This window comes from Sorex fumeus, unplaced genomic scaffold (genome assembly GCF_029834395.1).
Source record: "Sorex fumeus unplaced genomic scaffold, SorFum_2.1 ptg000006l, whole genome shotgun sequence".
NCBI lineage: Eukaryota > Metazoa > Chordata > Mammalia > Eulipotyphla > Soricidae > Sorex > Sorex fumeus.
In genome coordinates this window covers 55973520-55989632 of record NW_026606063.1, presented here as the reverse complement: position 1 = coordinate 55989632, position 16113 = coordinate 55973520, and the positions used below count along the sequence as shown (strand labels likewise).

Below are 16113 nucleotides of genomic sequence, written 5' to 3'. Positions count from 1 at the left end.
AAGTACACCATCTCCTCAGAGCTAAGGCAGAGCCTCCTCATCACCATGTTTTAATTCTCCAAAATACCAAAGTATAGTTTATAATAGATTGCAAACCTCAAAAGATTATTGATGTGATAGGAAAACAACTCAAAAATCCAGTCCTTTGCAAAATTAATCAAAATAATACAAAATTATAATTTTCCATAAGACTGGAAGATTATTTTTGTTTAATATTTTGATTTTAGGCATATGTTGGATTTCTTTACCAATATTTCCAAAAGAAGAAAGTGGGAGGAGGGAGAATGAGCATTTATACTTTGTTTTGTGAGTTTATAATAGTTCTGTTTCTAAACATTAAAGAGAAAATTTAGAGTTTAGATCTGAATGAATGCAAAACCGTGCCACGAGGTTTTCACTTCCGATGCCATAATTCTTATAAAAGCAGCTTGCTTTTACTACAGCTCTGTAATAGTAGGCACCAGGTAAGAAGAGCAACAAATTGATTTTTGTCAGAGTTTTCAAACTGTATGTAGCTACTTTCAGTGTGAGAATAGACCATAACTAGTTTAAGCCTCTTTTTTTTTTTAAATGAGCAAGGTCAGTCAGGTTTTATGCTATACATATATTTTAAAAATTATCGTTTTGTGCCTTATGCCATTCTAGGTAATTGCCTTTTTTCGTGTACTTGAATGTCAACATACATTTACTTATGGGACTTTGATTAAAATGAATCAAAATAGTTGCAACCATTCTTGTTGTTTTATAATAAAATGGATCAATGTAGAGTTTAATTAACTCTGCTTCATTTTTATCATAACAGGAAAGTTGCTGCAAGTTAATTCGGGTGCCAAAGAACAACTCTTCTTTGAAGCTCCAAGAGGCAAACGGCATATAATAAGACCTTCAGAGGTAATCATTATTTACAAAGCATTTCATGAAGATTTAATATGACATTTAAAAAAAATACCTATCAATTCTCATTACTAATATGGATTATATCTAATGCATCTTTAAGCTCAGTCATTTCTTTAATCTGACTGCTACCCTGTTTTCCCCACCATTTTAGGACATATGGCTTTATTACAGCACTGGTGGAGCAATGTGTGGTTGGCATTCTGCTTAGCTTTCCCTGCCAATGACAGTAAATAAGCTAACAATTTTTCTCCATACATTTCTACTTTTCTACTTGACATGTTTTACTCAAAGCCTTTATGAACATAAAGTTTGAATAGTAGCTTTTTCAGTGTTTGCTCTTTGTAATGGCAATAGTATCTTCTACAACAATAAAATACATAAACAAGAACTGGACAAAGTCTGACTAATCTAATGTATCCAACTGTTTTTCCATGTTTATCTCATGTTATAGATCACATGTGTCAAATTTTTACGGGTAAAATCAAAGCCTGGATTTTTTTTTTTTTGGTTTGTTTTTTGGAAGTCATGTCCAGCTTACTCCTGGCTCTATGTTCAGGGGTCACCTCTGGAGGGTTCAGGGGACAATATGGGGTTTCAGGAATTGAACCCAATCCAGATATGTGCAGAGCTACCCACTGTACTACCCACTGTACTATCTTTCCAGCCATCTTGCATAAATTTTTTTTTTGCTCTCGTGGATCACACCCGGTAATGCTCAAGGGCTACTCCTGGCTTTGCACTCAGGAATTACTCCTGGCAATTCTCAGGGAACCATATGGAACAATAGGAATTAAACCCTGGTAGGTTGCATGCAAGGCAGGCACCCTATCGGCTGTATTGCTCTGGCCCATTGCTGAAATTTTTGAATTTTGTGTTTTTCTGAAATTCAGCTGCATGGTGCTACCAGAGGATTATCCTGATGTCCGAAATAATTATTTTTTTTATTAGTGAAACACCATGAGGTACAGTTATAGACTTATAAATTTTTGTGCTTGGGTTTCAGTTATACAATGATCAAGTAATTACTTGATTGAACTAAGAACATCCTCTTATTTCTGGAGAAAGTCTAATTCATTCTTTGCTCTCTTACCTTTGAGAAAGAAAAGGAGGGACCATAATATATCTTAATGGTAGATCATTGGTCTTGTGTATATGAGAATGTTGGTCTTATCCCCCATACCACAAAGGCAAAAAGAAAGGAGACTAGAGAAATGTTAATCGCTTCCATTGAGGAAGAGTAGATTAGAGCCCATGCAATAGGCACAATACCTGCCCCTCTCTAGCTTCAGTTTGTTGGTAACACAAACTGCCTCAGTATTGTAAAATTATCTTGAGACATTTGAACACACGCCATTTATAATGGTTTAATTGTTTCTAAAAAAAAATTCCTTAAGAAACATATATTGTTATAGATGATGTATTATATTGATGAAAAATTGTTTAGTGATCCATTGGTTTAGCCCTGTCATTCTGGTTTATCTCAGATCAGTCCTCATTTTAACTTTTTTATAGGGGAATATTTATAACCTCAAGACAAGTTCAGTGACCATCTATTGATATGCCTGTTTTTTATTCAGATCAACCTTCTATATCATATTAGTTTCAATATCATTTTACAAATAGAAAAATTAAGGTTCCAAGAGAGTAAGAAGACCATGGGATTGTGGCCTGAGCCTACAAGGTTCTCTGTGGGACTACACAGCCTAGACCACATTACTCATGTGTATTTATGTGACATTTATATCATTTTGTATAGATTTTTCCTTCCTGCTCCAGTGCCTTGAATATGTTTATTGAAATAAAGTGCAGTTTAACCAAATGACAGGGAACAAGATCATCTTAGATGAACAATTATAATACATACTAAAGGGAACCAAAAGACTTCCAGAGACTTTCAGTCTCTGGTTCTGAAGAATTCATGTGTAGGAAAAGACATGCATACATCTGACTTCATCTCAACAGAACACTGGATCTGGACATAGAGTCTCCAGGGGAAGCAAATGTCTTAACTTGTTGGAAGCCATGGAAATTGTATTTAAAATAAAACATTAAGATAAAAGGTAAAGGCCCTCCCGTTGATCGTCGATTTGCTCGAGCGGGCCCAGTAACGTCTCCATTGGAGACTTTGTTGTTACTGTGTCTGGCATATCGAATACTCTCGGTAGCTTGCCGGGCTCTCCGAGAGGGGCGGAGGAATCGAACTCGGGTCGGCCATGTTGGCCGCGTGTAAGGCGAACGCCCTACCGCTGTGCTATCACTCCAGCATTAAGATAAAAATTAAGAATAAATATTAAGAAAAACCCAGAAGGAGAAAGTAAACTTGTTAATGATGCTGAAACTATAGACAATGGTGGAGGGATTTCACCACTTTTTTTTTCCATTTCAATGAAGGATCTCTTGTGCTCTTGGTGGAGAAATCCTTCCAACTGAGCTTCCTCTGCCTGACCTCCCTGATACTGTCTCTACCAATGGGAAAACTCACTGCTTTTATCACCATTAACCACCAATATTGCCAGACCATTCCACTGACTATGAAGGATTTTGGGGGAAAAAAATTGAAAGGTGTTTTTGAGGAGATAGAAAGGGAGGGAGAGAATTCATTTCAATTTTTCTTTAACAAAAATGTAGGCATCTCTTCCTGAGTCAAGGGGCAAAGAGTGACCCTGCCCTCAATATCAGCAGTGCTAGATGAGAAACCATGGTTTACACAATAATAAAGACCCCAGTAAAAAAAAAGTCATATTCTTGTCAGATTTCCACAATTCCAAAGTGTTCATTTATCAAAAGAAAAGTGTGTAATCACACATGAGTGTGTAGGCGGCAGCATGGTCTCCCTCTCCCGCCATGTACTTTCAGTGGCCATGAGCCGCTTCCCTACCCTGGGTGCTGCTGCCACCGCCCACAGCAGATGCATGAAGGAGGGAACAGGATCGCCAGGCTGATTGGTCAGTTGCAGTTTATTCCAATCTCAGCTCCCTCTGCCTCCTTCCAGTCTCTTTCACTCCTGTATTCCTCCTGTCCCCCATGCTTGTCCTCTCTCTCTCTCTCTCTCTCTCTCTCTCTCTCTCTCTCTCTCTCTTTCTCTCTCTCTCCTCCCCTCCCTCCCTCCCTCCCTCTTTCCCTCTTTCCCTCTCTCCCTCTCTCCCTCTCCTCCCAAAATTTGGAGGAGCAACTGCACCTAGGTCAGATAGCACAATCAACATGTAAATCAATATGTAAAGCCCTTCCCTTCCTTCTGGGGAAGCTCTTCTAAGACAAAGATCCCTTGCTAAGAGAACTGCTCAAGGGTGGAATTTCTTCTAGGGGTGCATTTGTTTCTCCTTTCCTTAGCCCAACAACCATTTAAACATTCATCTTAATTCTACTTCTTAATAATATTCATCATTTTGAATGGACATAGTAAGAGATACATTAGGCTTATAGGGTGCCTCTCCTGGGAATATTTCGCTATAGATCCCAGACTACAGTGCTCAGGCCAGATGAGCCCTTCCTAGCCCTAAGCAGGGTCCTTGTTCAGTTGTTTCTCTTTGGATCATGACAAAATATGTCCATAACCGTGCTCTTAACTTGTAGTTAAGTATTGTGGCGCTTGGTCTGTCTCATTTTGATGACAGGGTAGCTCACAGCTTGTCCTGGGTCCATCCAGTTCCTTCATTGGGACCCTTCTTTGGGATGCTAGGAACTAAAAGTCGGGTAAACAGATGCTCAAGAGTGAATATTTTTTGGAGTCAACTCCCAAGTTACAAAGCATAGCATTAACTGTATTGTGTCTATACCAAAAGGACATTGCTCTGAAGTAAATTATGCAAAGGACATAAGGGAAAGAGAAAAGCAATATTTCACTTGTAAAAAGGCCCTCCCGTTGATCGTCGATTTGCTCGAGTGGGCCCAGTAACGTCTCCATTGGAGACTTTGTTGTTACTGTGTCTGGCATATCGAATACTCTCGGTAGCTTGCCGGGCTCTCCGAGAGGGGCGGAGGAATCGAACTCGGGTTCAGCCATGTTGGCCGCTTGTAAGGCGAACGCCCTACCCGCTGTGCTATCGCTTCTCGGCCTTTTGGCTAAGATCAAGTGTAGTATCACTTATAAATACAAATGCAGAGATTTCTGGGGAATTTGACTTTACAAGTCACAGGTACTGCTTAGGGGAAATAAGTGATAAACCCGTGGAGAAAGAGCACAGAGAAATTCAAGATAAACATAGAGGAATGGGAGTGCCTCAGGAACACTGTGAATGGTGTAACCCAATAACTCCCTTTCTCCCTGGCTAAACTCTTTGTAACCAGGGAGAAAGGACAAACAAGTGTTATCCTACAAAAAGTATATGGATATTTGACAAAAGTGTTAGGGTTTCTTTTAAGAACATAAACTTTAATTGCATTTTAGAGTTTGTTGCATCTCAGCACACAACACAGATGCCTAGTGTTTTAGCAATCATGTGCAGCCTCCAATTTTTTTCAAATAAAACAAAGATCTCTAGGTGATGTAAAAGCATATTAATTTTAAATTCCTCTTTTTAAGATCGAGAAGATAGAGTGGGACACATGGACCTGTGTCCTGGGACCCACCTGTGAGGGAATCTGGCCCGCTCATAGTGATGTGACAGATGTAAATGCTGCCTGTCTCACCAAGGACTGTTCCCTCTTAGCCACCGGAGATGATTTTGGCTTTGTTAAGCTCTTTTCATACCCTGTCAAGGTAATATTGCATGCGTGTTATATATTCTTACACACAGACCCAATGCTTATTTCTTGTATCTGTGGCATAATTTTTTCTTTCAATTTTTTTAATACTGACAATTTCCAAAATATTGAACTCTTAAGAAGTCAATGATGTTATTTTTAGTATGGTTGTTTATGTTATATCAAAACCTATATGACTTGATGTTTAATAATTTGAACCATTGTCCATTGTCATCATATAGAATTTCTCCTTGGTAGGCCTTTTGTGGTCATCAAATTCAGCAGCTCATAGATTGCAAAGAATTTTCTTTACAAAGATGTCCTAAGTGCCTTTGTAAACAGTACTAGCAGACTTCTAGAAATGAGAAATTTGCTGCCTCACAAGGTGATTCAATTTAAAGTATCTCTACTTGTTAAAATGTGCTGCTTCATATTAAGCTAAGGTTTCTCTTAGTTATCCTTCTAATTCACTATTAAATAATTCTAGTTTGCTAAAAGCCTTTTTATATAGGAAGATCAGATTTTGAATCTCATTTCTTTTTCGTTTTGTTTTTGGGTCATTCCAGCAATGTTCATCGCTTACTTCTATCTCTGCACTCAGGAATTACTCCTAGAAGTGCTTGCTGGACCATATAGGATGCTGGGGATCAAACCCGGTTGACCATATACAATGCAAATACCCTACCTGTACTTAAGCTCTGGACCCTAAAGTTTCATTTTCTCCAAATAAAATGTCTGATTCCTTTGCTCTTCCCCCTTGGACATGATTTCTAGGTGCTTGCTCTCTTTAATCGCATCATTTTTTCAGTTCCACTTCAGGTGGTCTGATTTAAAACTGAATTCATTGCTTCATGTGGAATCTGACCAACTCAGGGACTCTTACCTTCTTGGTTTGCTTTTACATTTGTTTCAGATCATTGAAATGACATCAAACTTTTGCTGTACTAAGAAATAAATCATAGATGTTATTCCCCAAAATGTTCAGGTTGTCCTCATCCTGTATATATACCATTAATCTAAATTATAACTACAGAACTTTATGTTTGTGCCACATAAGATTTATATTTCAATTGAATTTTCTTGTCCTAACTTCAGTACCTTTTAATAACTTTTCAAAGTATTTTTCCTTCTAACACCATGGAAAGGAAAACAAGATTAGATTAGGACAACCAAATACCACCACAAGGAGCCCTTATTCCATTTGGAATTCTGTTGATTAATGCAGACCTGTAGTTAGTGTTCCCTAACCAGCTGCAGGTCTTGAAATCTATAGTTACCTTCATGGAGCTCACACTTCTGCCCTCAGTCCAACACATTATTCAAGACTTGGAAAATTTTTTCTAAAAGCAAGAGTAACTGTGTCTCTGGAATCCCTAATCTCTCTTTCTAATAAAACTACTAATAAAATTTTAAAAATGGCAAATTCACAGTGAATCCTTGTTCCAGCCTTGTAATCATTACTTCCTTTTCCAAATGCTTATTGACCTTCTGTATAATAATTCACCCTAGAATTTTCCATGGATTGCATTAACTGATGAATCAATATTTGCCAGAGTCTGCCTGTTTTCCCTGTTGGAATAGGAACCTTCCATGTGTGATGTCAGCCCTCAGCTATTACTGACACTTTTGTGGCTACATTCAAGGAAATAAGTCCTGTTTTTCTTTCTGTTTTGAAGAGAAATTTCTTTGGTAGAAGAGATGAGCAGATATATTTCCTTTTCATATTACCATCAAAGACTAAAAATGTTAACAGTGAACTATTAGAAACCCATCATCTAGATCCAATAATCCAAAGCAAATTTGGATTATTGGACACAAGGATATTTTCCCCTATTTTTTTCTTTTTGGGTCACACCAGGCAATACTCAGGGGTTACTCCTGGATTTGAACTCAGAAATTACTCCTGGCAGTGCTTAGGGGACCATATTGGATACCAGGGAACTCCAGTTGGATACCATTGGATACCATTGGATATTGAACTCCAGTCAGCCACATGCTAGGCAAATTCTGTACTATCGCTCTGGCCCCAACCCCTAAATTTTTTTAACATGTATCTTGTTACCTAGAAGTTAGTGTCTGCATATGTTTTATACTGCACTTGAAATGCACAAAATTTAAGGTACATTTTGGTGAACATTCACAAACACACTTATACAACCTAAACTCTTATCAAGATATAGAATGTTATCATATCCCTAAGAAGTTTCTAAGTGCTCCTACATGGAACAGTCCCCACACCCTCTCCACCCTCAGATGAAAAAATTATTTTTTGACCATACATTACTTTTACCTGTTTCAGAATTTTGTATAAATGGAACAATGAAATAAGTACTGTCTTAAGTCTGACTTTATACAAATGTGTTTCTGAGATTTGTCTGTATTGTTATTGCAATGATAGCCTATTCCTTTCTATTGCCAATTGGAATTCCATTGTGTAGATACAGTAGAATTTGCTCACATTCAACTCTGCACAGACACATGCTTTTCCATCACTTGGTTATAATAAAGCTGCTATGAAAATTTGGACAAACATTTGTGGGCAAATGTTTTCTTTCTTATAAATAAATATATCAGAGTGGAATTTCTGGGTTGTACTGGAAAATGTATATTTAATTTTATTTATTTATGTGTTTATTTTTGGGTCACACTCTGTGATACTCAGGGTTACTCCTGCCTCTGAACTCAGGAATTACTCCCAGTGGTTTTCAGGGGACCATATGGGGATACTGGGAATTGAACCTGGGTCAGCTGTATGCAAGGCAAATATCTGACCTGAGGTACTATTGCTGTGTCCCCTGTCCACATTTTACTTATGTATTTACTTTGGTTTGGGGGCCATACCCCGTAGTTCTCAGGGCTTATTCCTGGTTCTGCAGTCAGGAGTCACTTCTGGCAGGCTTAGGAGATCATAGGATCTGCCAGGGACCAAACATGGATCTGCTGTGTACAAGGCAAGTGCCCTATCCACTTAATGTTGCTCTGGCCTCTGCCTTGCCATTTTTTAAAAGTATTTATCTTTTATTATTAAGTTTTGTTATGTAATATTTGATTGATTAATAATATAAAATAAGTTTAATAATATAAAATAATTTGAAAACCAGTAGCCAAACTCTTAAAATTTTTGAAAATTTTTATTGGAGTTTGAGTAACATAGTGTTTAAGTTACAGTTGTGCCCAAATCCTTCCACCATTATCCCAAGACCCCTTATCGCCCACTCCCCCAGCACCCTCAGTTCTCAGTTCTGTTGACCCAATTTCAGTGTTGTTCCATTAGGGAGTCCTTGTTTGTTTCTTTACACACCAGATAAGTGAGATCATCTGGTATTTCTCTTTTTCATTCTGATTCATATCACTTACTATGACTTCCATCCAAGTTGTAGCAAATTGCAAGATTTCATCATTTCTAATAGCTGAGTAACATTCTATTGTACATATATTTGTATATATATTTTATTGTATATAAATATATTGTATATATTGTATGTTAATTTCCTGATTTTGTTTTTAGTTTAGCCAATAGTTTTTTAATTTCTTAATTTTTTTTGTTTTGGGGCCACACCCAGTGGTGCTCAAAGGTTATTAGTGGCTCTGCACCCAGGGCAGCCATGTGGAAGGCAAGCAGCCTACTTGCTGTACTATCTCTCTGGTTCCTTATTTTATTTTTTAATTTATATTTATTTTTTATTTTTTCAAAGCTGTTCATGATTGAATTTCAGTCATATAGTATTTCAACACCCATCCCTCCACCAGTGTGGAGGGATTTCACAGCATCAAAGTACCCATGTTCCCTCCCATCACCACCCACTGTCCCCGCCCCCTACCTGCATTGTGGTTTGCAATCATGATACTGAAAAGTTATCAAGAATATCCCTTTACCTACTTTTAACCCTCAGATCTTGTCCAGCGTGATCATTCCCAGCTATTATTGTGATACTGATCTCTTCTATATCTTACCTACACTCAGCCCCCCACACACTTGTGGTTTCTTCCAGCCATTGACCAGTCCTCCTAACCCGTTTTCCCTGGCCATGGATATTAGTCTTCTACCATATATATTTTTATATACCACAAATAAATGAAGTCATTCCATCCATTTATAGGAAAATTTCATGACTTCATTTTTTCCTGATAGCTGCATAGTATTCCATTGTGTAGATGTGCCATAGTTTCTTTATCTAGTCATCTGTCTTGAGCACTCAGGTTGTTTCCAGATTCTGGCTATGGTGAATAGTGCTGCAAGGAACGTAGGATTGCAGATTTTGTTTCTGCTGTGTGTCTAAATTTACTTTCAGGCACCCTAGTTAACAAAACTGTTATTAGTCCAGTTTCATACATAAAACATTCTGGCATCACACCCTTCATCATAGTGTCTACTTCGCTCTACCATTGTCACAGCATCCCTTCTCTCCCACACTCTGTGGTAAGCTTCTAACTGAAGACCAGTTTTCAGTTTCTGTTGGGTCTTTCAGCATTTATTATTCCCCTACTCTGATTCTTTATATCCTGCATATGTTAGAGATCATTCTGTGCCTGTCCCTCTTCATCTGACTAACTTCACTCAACATGAAACTCTCCAGGTCTATCTATGTAGCAGTAAATTGAATTTCTTTTTTCTTTAAAACAGTCTAGTGTTCCATTTTATATATTTGCCATAGTTTATCTGATCATCTGTTCTTAGACACTTGAGTGTTTCCAAATTTTGTCTTTTGTGGAAAGTGCTGAAATGAACGTAAACGTGTGAGTCTCTTTTCAGAATAGTTTTTGGGCTCTTGATACTTCCTTGTACTCTTGATTTGCATTGCCCTGATAATCTGTGATGATTGTGAAAAATTTTAGGATGTATTCTTGTTAACAGCCTTCAGAGATGCCATCCTGCAGTATCTTCTAGTAGGTTGTATCAGGTTGCATTTGTCATTTCCAGTACCTACATGTTTTATAATGGAAGATGTGTACTTTAGACTACCCCTGAGAGAAGGGGTCATTTACTTTTGCAAACTCTACTCTCAGGTTCTCAAGTTTCCATCTTAGAATATTAAAGTCTCTAGAGAATGGGAAGAACCTTGTGTATAAATTCCCTCACTCCTTCCATGTTTGTTCTTGTGGTGATGGTTGTAGTGGCCAGTATTGTACATCTGGTCATGGGGCTCCCTCCCTCCACCTCAGTGCTCATGTTGGGGACAAGGGGTGGTCACACACTTTGAGCTGCAATGCTTGCACACATGTTTGACAGAGCTGACTTTACTTAGTTGTGGGGCTGAAGCATATTTTGGTTGTGGTGCTCACTGAGGGTCATACAGTTTGGTTTTGATGCTCACACACATGCTGTCTCAGTGCTCCCATGCTTTTTAGTTGTAGTACTTGCCAGTGATTGAGGACTTTAGTTGTGTTCAAAACCACCTGGCGGCAGTGTGCTACAGGTCATACACTCTGTGGCATACCAAAGGTCACAAACAGTAGAACCACCAGGACTATACTCAGGACATGTGACTATACCAGAGATTGAACTGGTGGCCTTGTGCTTATAAGACAGGCATAAGGGTTGCCAGGCCATCCCCTGCACCCTACCCGTGTGTAAATTGTTCAAGATAAACCAAAATTGTTGTGATTGTATGAAGCCTTCTTAGCGTTCATCAGATAGAGATCCAAGGAGCCAGAAATCTCAAGGATTTCTTACTGAAAATCAGAAACCAGGGTTCTTGAGACATACATTCCTCATTCTTCAGAGACTCAACTGAACAGGAGAGTTGTGGTGCCGAAGCCTGATGAGTGTAACAAAAATGTGCAATTTGGCATAATGATCCACCAAACCGCCCTTCCTCCTAGAGAAGCTGCTTGTTTCCTGGAACTTTCAAGTAACCATGAATTCCCTCTACTGTTCCATGGAGCACTGATCTTATCTCTGATTCTGAGAATCTTGTTCACTTTTTGCTGGAAAACTCTCAGCTCTGTTGAACTGAGAAACTCTCTGTTGAAACACTCAGCCTCAGTGAATGACCCAGAATTTTTTCGTTCTCTCCTCTGTGTCACTTTCTTTCCCTTTGCACTCTAATTCTGTTCCCCCTAGAATATTCCCTCTCCTTTTGCAGTCTTTCTTCTATCCTGTCTAGAACCTCAATGTCCCCTGATGTAAGGGTGAGTATAAAGAGACATTTCTCGAACTCTTTCCTGAAACCAGCTGGCATTTGTAGTAAATGTAGTAGCTGACTTCCTATTCTAGCAGGACATGTGGGTACAGCCACAGTGACAGTCCTGTTTCCTTGCTTCTGGATCTCACATGGTCACACATGGCCTCCCCTGGCCAATTCTTTTTTGGCCCTGTGTATTCACTATCAAAATAGGCCTTGGAGGGCATCCTGGAAAATGCTACATGCTTGTTTCCCAAATCTTTCTAGACTCAGCTCTCTGCTGGGAAGTGGACATTTCCACTAGAATCAAACAAATACAGAGGAATCTTGACAAGAGGACATCAGAGTCATGAACTCTCTGCCCCAGTTTTAGGTTCCCCCACATGCCAGTCCAAAGCCCTCTAGAAGCTTCTTGTCAGTTATTGCAGAAAGTTTCATTGCAAGCACCCAGCCTGCAAGTGCACGAGGCTTCCCATGTTGCGTAAGGTATTCCCTGGGAGTTGCTGAGAGGACAGAAAAACTCCCCCTCTGGAGCTGTTTTGCTGGTCTGTGCCACAAGGATCCAAAAATAGAAGCTTGTTTCTGGTGCCAGAAAAAAAATAGAAGCTTGCCACCACTTGTTGGCATTCCCTTGAAACAAGACTTGTGTTCCTCCTTCATCCTCAGTGGGGATAAAGTGACAGTGGCTTGGATGCACCCCTCTGAGAACATTCAGTGATAACTAATACAGTGAGCCCCATTTATTTGGTTGGTTTTTGAAAGGGAACTTATTTTGGTTTTATATCAATTATATGGGTTTTTCTAGGGCTAGTGTTTCTGCTGACCTTGGCAGGGACTGCTGTATACATTTTGAATCTCACTTGAAGACCCAGGACTATAAACAATTCCTTGTTCTTCCGTTACACTGTAGGCTGTGGTACAAAAGTCACCATAGGGTAGGACTGGGGGGACACTTCTGATCTCAAATGTCAGCCAGACTCATAGTCAGAAGTTCACTCAAGAGACCTGTAGAGAAAGCGCATTGGATATTTGACAGAAACAAGTGTTCTATGCTTTCTTAGGCTTCCAAGAATAGTTGCTGTCATCTAATGTTCCCGCACAAACTCTCTATAGATGATGTCTGATGAGCAAGGCAGTGGTTTAGGGGGTAAAGAGAGTCAAGGCTCTCTACCCTCATAGAGCTTATCATCTAGAAAACTGTGAGGAAATGGCTGCTTGAACCAATATTTTCATTTCTATCTGCTTGGAGAAGCCACCAGAGAGAACAACAGAGGTGGCCGTCCAGAGGCAGAATGGATTAAAAGTCTTGGAAAGGGTCACAGCTAATGTCTGGCTTTGCAGGGCCAGCATGCAAGATTCAAGAAGTACGTGGGACACAGTGCACATGTCACCAACGTCAGGTGGCTTCACAATGACTCTGTGCTGCTCACTGTCGGGGGTGCTGACACGGCCCTCATGATCTGGACAAGAGAATTTGTAGGAACCCAGGAGAGCAAGCTGGTGGACAGCGAGGAGTCGGACACAGATGCTGAGGAGGATGGAGGTGAGCCCCAACTGCCATGTGCGAACACCTTGCACCACATCCCCACTGTGTCCCTGCAAACCACTCTGCTCGCCAACTCCTTTCCCCCACCACCACCCTCCCTCTGTTGTTTAAGGCTACGACAGTGACGTTGCTCGAGAAAAGGCCATTGATTACACCACCAAGATCTATGCTGTGAGCATCAGGGAAATGGAAGGCACCAAGCCACACCAGCAGCTGAAAGAAGTATCTGTGGAAGAAAGGTATGGTGTCTAGGTTTGACTGCATTTTCATACCTGATGATGAGATACTGATTTCAACCACAGTGCAGTTTCTTGCCCCTCAAAGTTACCTGATGATTTTGTTTATGCCCAGAGTCTTAATTAACCTGCACATAGGCTGCAGCTGGGGAGAATGTCTCACAGCCCTCATTACCTAGCAAAGGGTGGGTCAGACCTTGTGGAAGTTGGTTATGGGCTATGACTTGAACAGACAGAAGATTTTCTTGGACAAGTCTTTCCCTTGCCCATGGATGTCAGGAAGACCCAGAGCCTGTGTTAAGAGGAGAGCTGACAGGAGAGTGTGGGGAGAGGGCTGGCTTCCAGGGCTGTGGAGGAATATCTGTGAGTTGTGAGAAGTTCTCTTAGTTTCATCAGTTTCCTTGCACATTACACAGCATCTCTTCCTGTGCTGTTCCCTGAAAAATTGTATTCACGGGGTTGGAGCTTACAGGCCTAAGAAAATCCATTCTGTTGCTTTGAGTATTTTATGTATGAAGGGAGTTTCTGGCATCATTCTAAGACTTTCTGATGTGCTGTTGAAAGCATTGATAGATTGCCAAACACTTTAGCACTTCTAAAAAATTTTATGGTAGTAACTTATTTGCCATATTTGTGCCCAGAAGATAAACATTGGATCAAAACTCTAACATGTAAAGAAACTAACAAGGCTCTTAAAGATGGATTAGCAATTGTCTGTGTGCTCATCACTTTCACGTAGGTTCAATGTTCACAAGTACCCTGGTCCCACTGCTCATAAGATTCAAGTATTGTTTTTGTGTGGGTTTTTTGTTTGTTCTGTTGTGACTTTCTGCCTAACAACAACAATTTAATAAATCTCATCTATCATCTCTTATTCAAATGAGAATTTATAAATAACTTCCCTTGTTTTGGTTTAAAATTTTATGTTAAAATAAGCTTGAGAGGGCCTGCGAGATAGATCCGTGGTTAAGGCATTTGCCTTATGTGCACTAACCCAGGTTTGATCCCTGAAGCCACACTTAGTCCCCTAAGTGATTGGTGATCCCTGAGCACAGAGCCAGGTGTAATCCCTGAGCACCACCAGGAGTAGTCCTAAAATTAAATTTAAAAGCTTGATAAATGGTAAGTGTGTTATAAGCAAAAAGATTGAATCTGATGTGAGAAAACGCTAATTATTTCCTAGCATCTTTGTTAGATTTTACTGTGAAGTTATCTTTTGGATTTAAAGAAATTAAAATAAAGGATCAGAGAATGTAGCTCATTGGTAGAGCACTGTGCCTCACATGTACAGGACTCTGGCTTATATTTCCAGGAAAATGCATATACATATACATACACACAAACACACAAACACACACACATATACAACACATGTAGCATACAGATTTATTTTGTGTGGCAGACTATAAATGATAGTTTATTTGCAACCTGTTTTTTCAATGGTCACAAAGGATAAATTTCTTAAAATGATCTATCTAATAATAGAACCTCATGCACATAAGTGCACAAATAATTTTCCTAAATAATTCACTCTAAAAATTTGGCCTAAATTAAATATTCTTTTGAAAAAATTACCCAACCTCTCAACTCTTACATAGCATTGTGAAATGAGTTAACTTGACTATTATTCCAAGGTTGTTTATGGCTGATTTCTACAATGCAGACATTCATCATGCTGAGATTTAGACCAGCGACTAAGATGTAGAAATCTAACCAAATCCTTAATTCTCAAATACTGTAGCCAGTTTCTAACCTAAAAGGGGCTTCTTAAAACTTCTCTTGGATTTGGTATCTCTTTGGGCAGGTCTGGGAAAAAAATTCATGCTTGTTCAGTGTAGGATGAGGTGAGAATGGTAAAGGTGTGAAGATCTTACAAATGTTCAAGTTCAGACTTTAGAAGTTTGAAGCTACCTCCTTTTCTTCCTCTCATCATACTGAGAACCTGTCATACACTTGCATACATGGGATTGACTTTTTTATATGCAAAATAGGGAAAATGCTCCTTAGCTCTGAGATATAAGGTAGGTATTTCATTTAGAGAAAGGGTTAAAACGTGTGATGAGAGAACAAAGGTGGAACAGGAGGATTCCTGACAATAAGCCAGGCAGAAAGCACCCCTGAATATTTAGCTGAGTTACTCAATGGATTCTGTGTACTCCAGCATGTTGAGCATGAGAGAAAAGCAGAAAGAAATATTGAGGGTGGGAGTGATCTCAGACATCTGGCACATGAAGCCAGGCATAATCCAGCTTCAAGAGGGGTGTGTTCCAGAATGGCAGCCTTGGCTCTGCCATCCAGGACGGTTTCAAACCCTGCTGTTTGACACTCGCCTTGACCTTCCCATTACTGGCCTTCATCCCCTTCCTGTGTATGTGTGAAGTTAGTCTGCAGATACCCAGGTGCTTTTTCTAAATACCTGGGCCAAGACATAATACCTAAAGGTTAATGGAAGGCAAACAATTCTGAGTTCACAAGAGACGTGAACTCAGAATCCCTCTCCATTCCAGGACCCGTTTTGCCCCTGACCAGTGATTTAGGCAGTTTTACTTCCAGGTTAGCTCCTTTTCCACCTTAGAAACCATGAGATTTATGCAGCATCCATCACATTGAGAACAGTGCTTTGAAA

At 39.6% G+C, this 16113-nt stretch overlaps 1 protein-coding gene and 1 pseudogene across 2 annotated transcripts in view; both read left to right on the top strand.

Moving 5' to 3' along the window:
• EML6 (EMAP like 6) overlaps window positions 1-16113 on the top strand; it is a 290220-nt gene that overhangs the window by 230692 nt on the left and 43415 nt on the right. For both annotated transcript variants that reach the window (XM_056124968.1, XM_056124960.1), the window contains exons 24-27: window positions 803-891; window positions 5420-5596; window positions 13047-13248; window positions 13364-13490. In XM_056124968.1, coding sequence (XP_055980943.1) covers window positions 803-891; window positions 5420-5596; window positions 13047-13248; window positions 13364-13490 — 595 coding nt within the window. The remainder of the gene's footprint in view (window positions 1-802; window positions 892-5419; window positions 5597-13046; window positions 13249-13363; window positions 13491-16113) is intronic.
• On the top strand, window positions 4940-5024 carry LOC130038539 (uncharacterized; annotated as a pseudogene).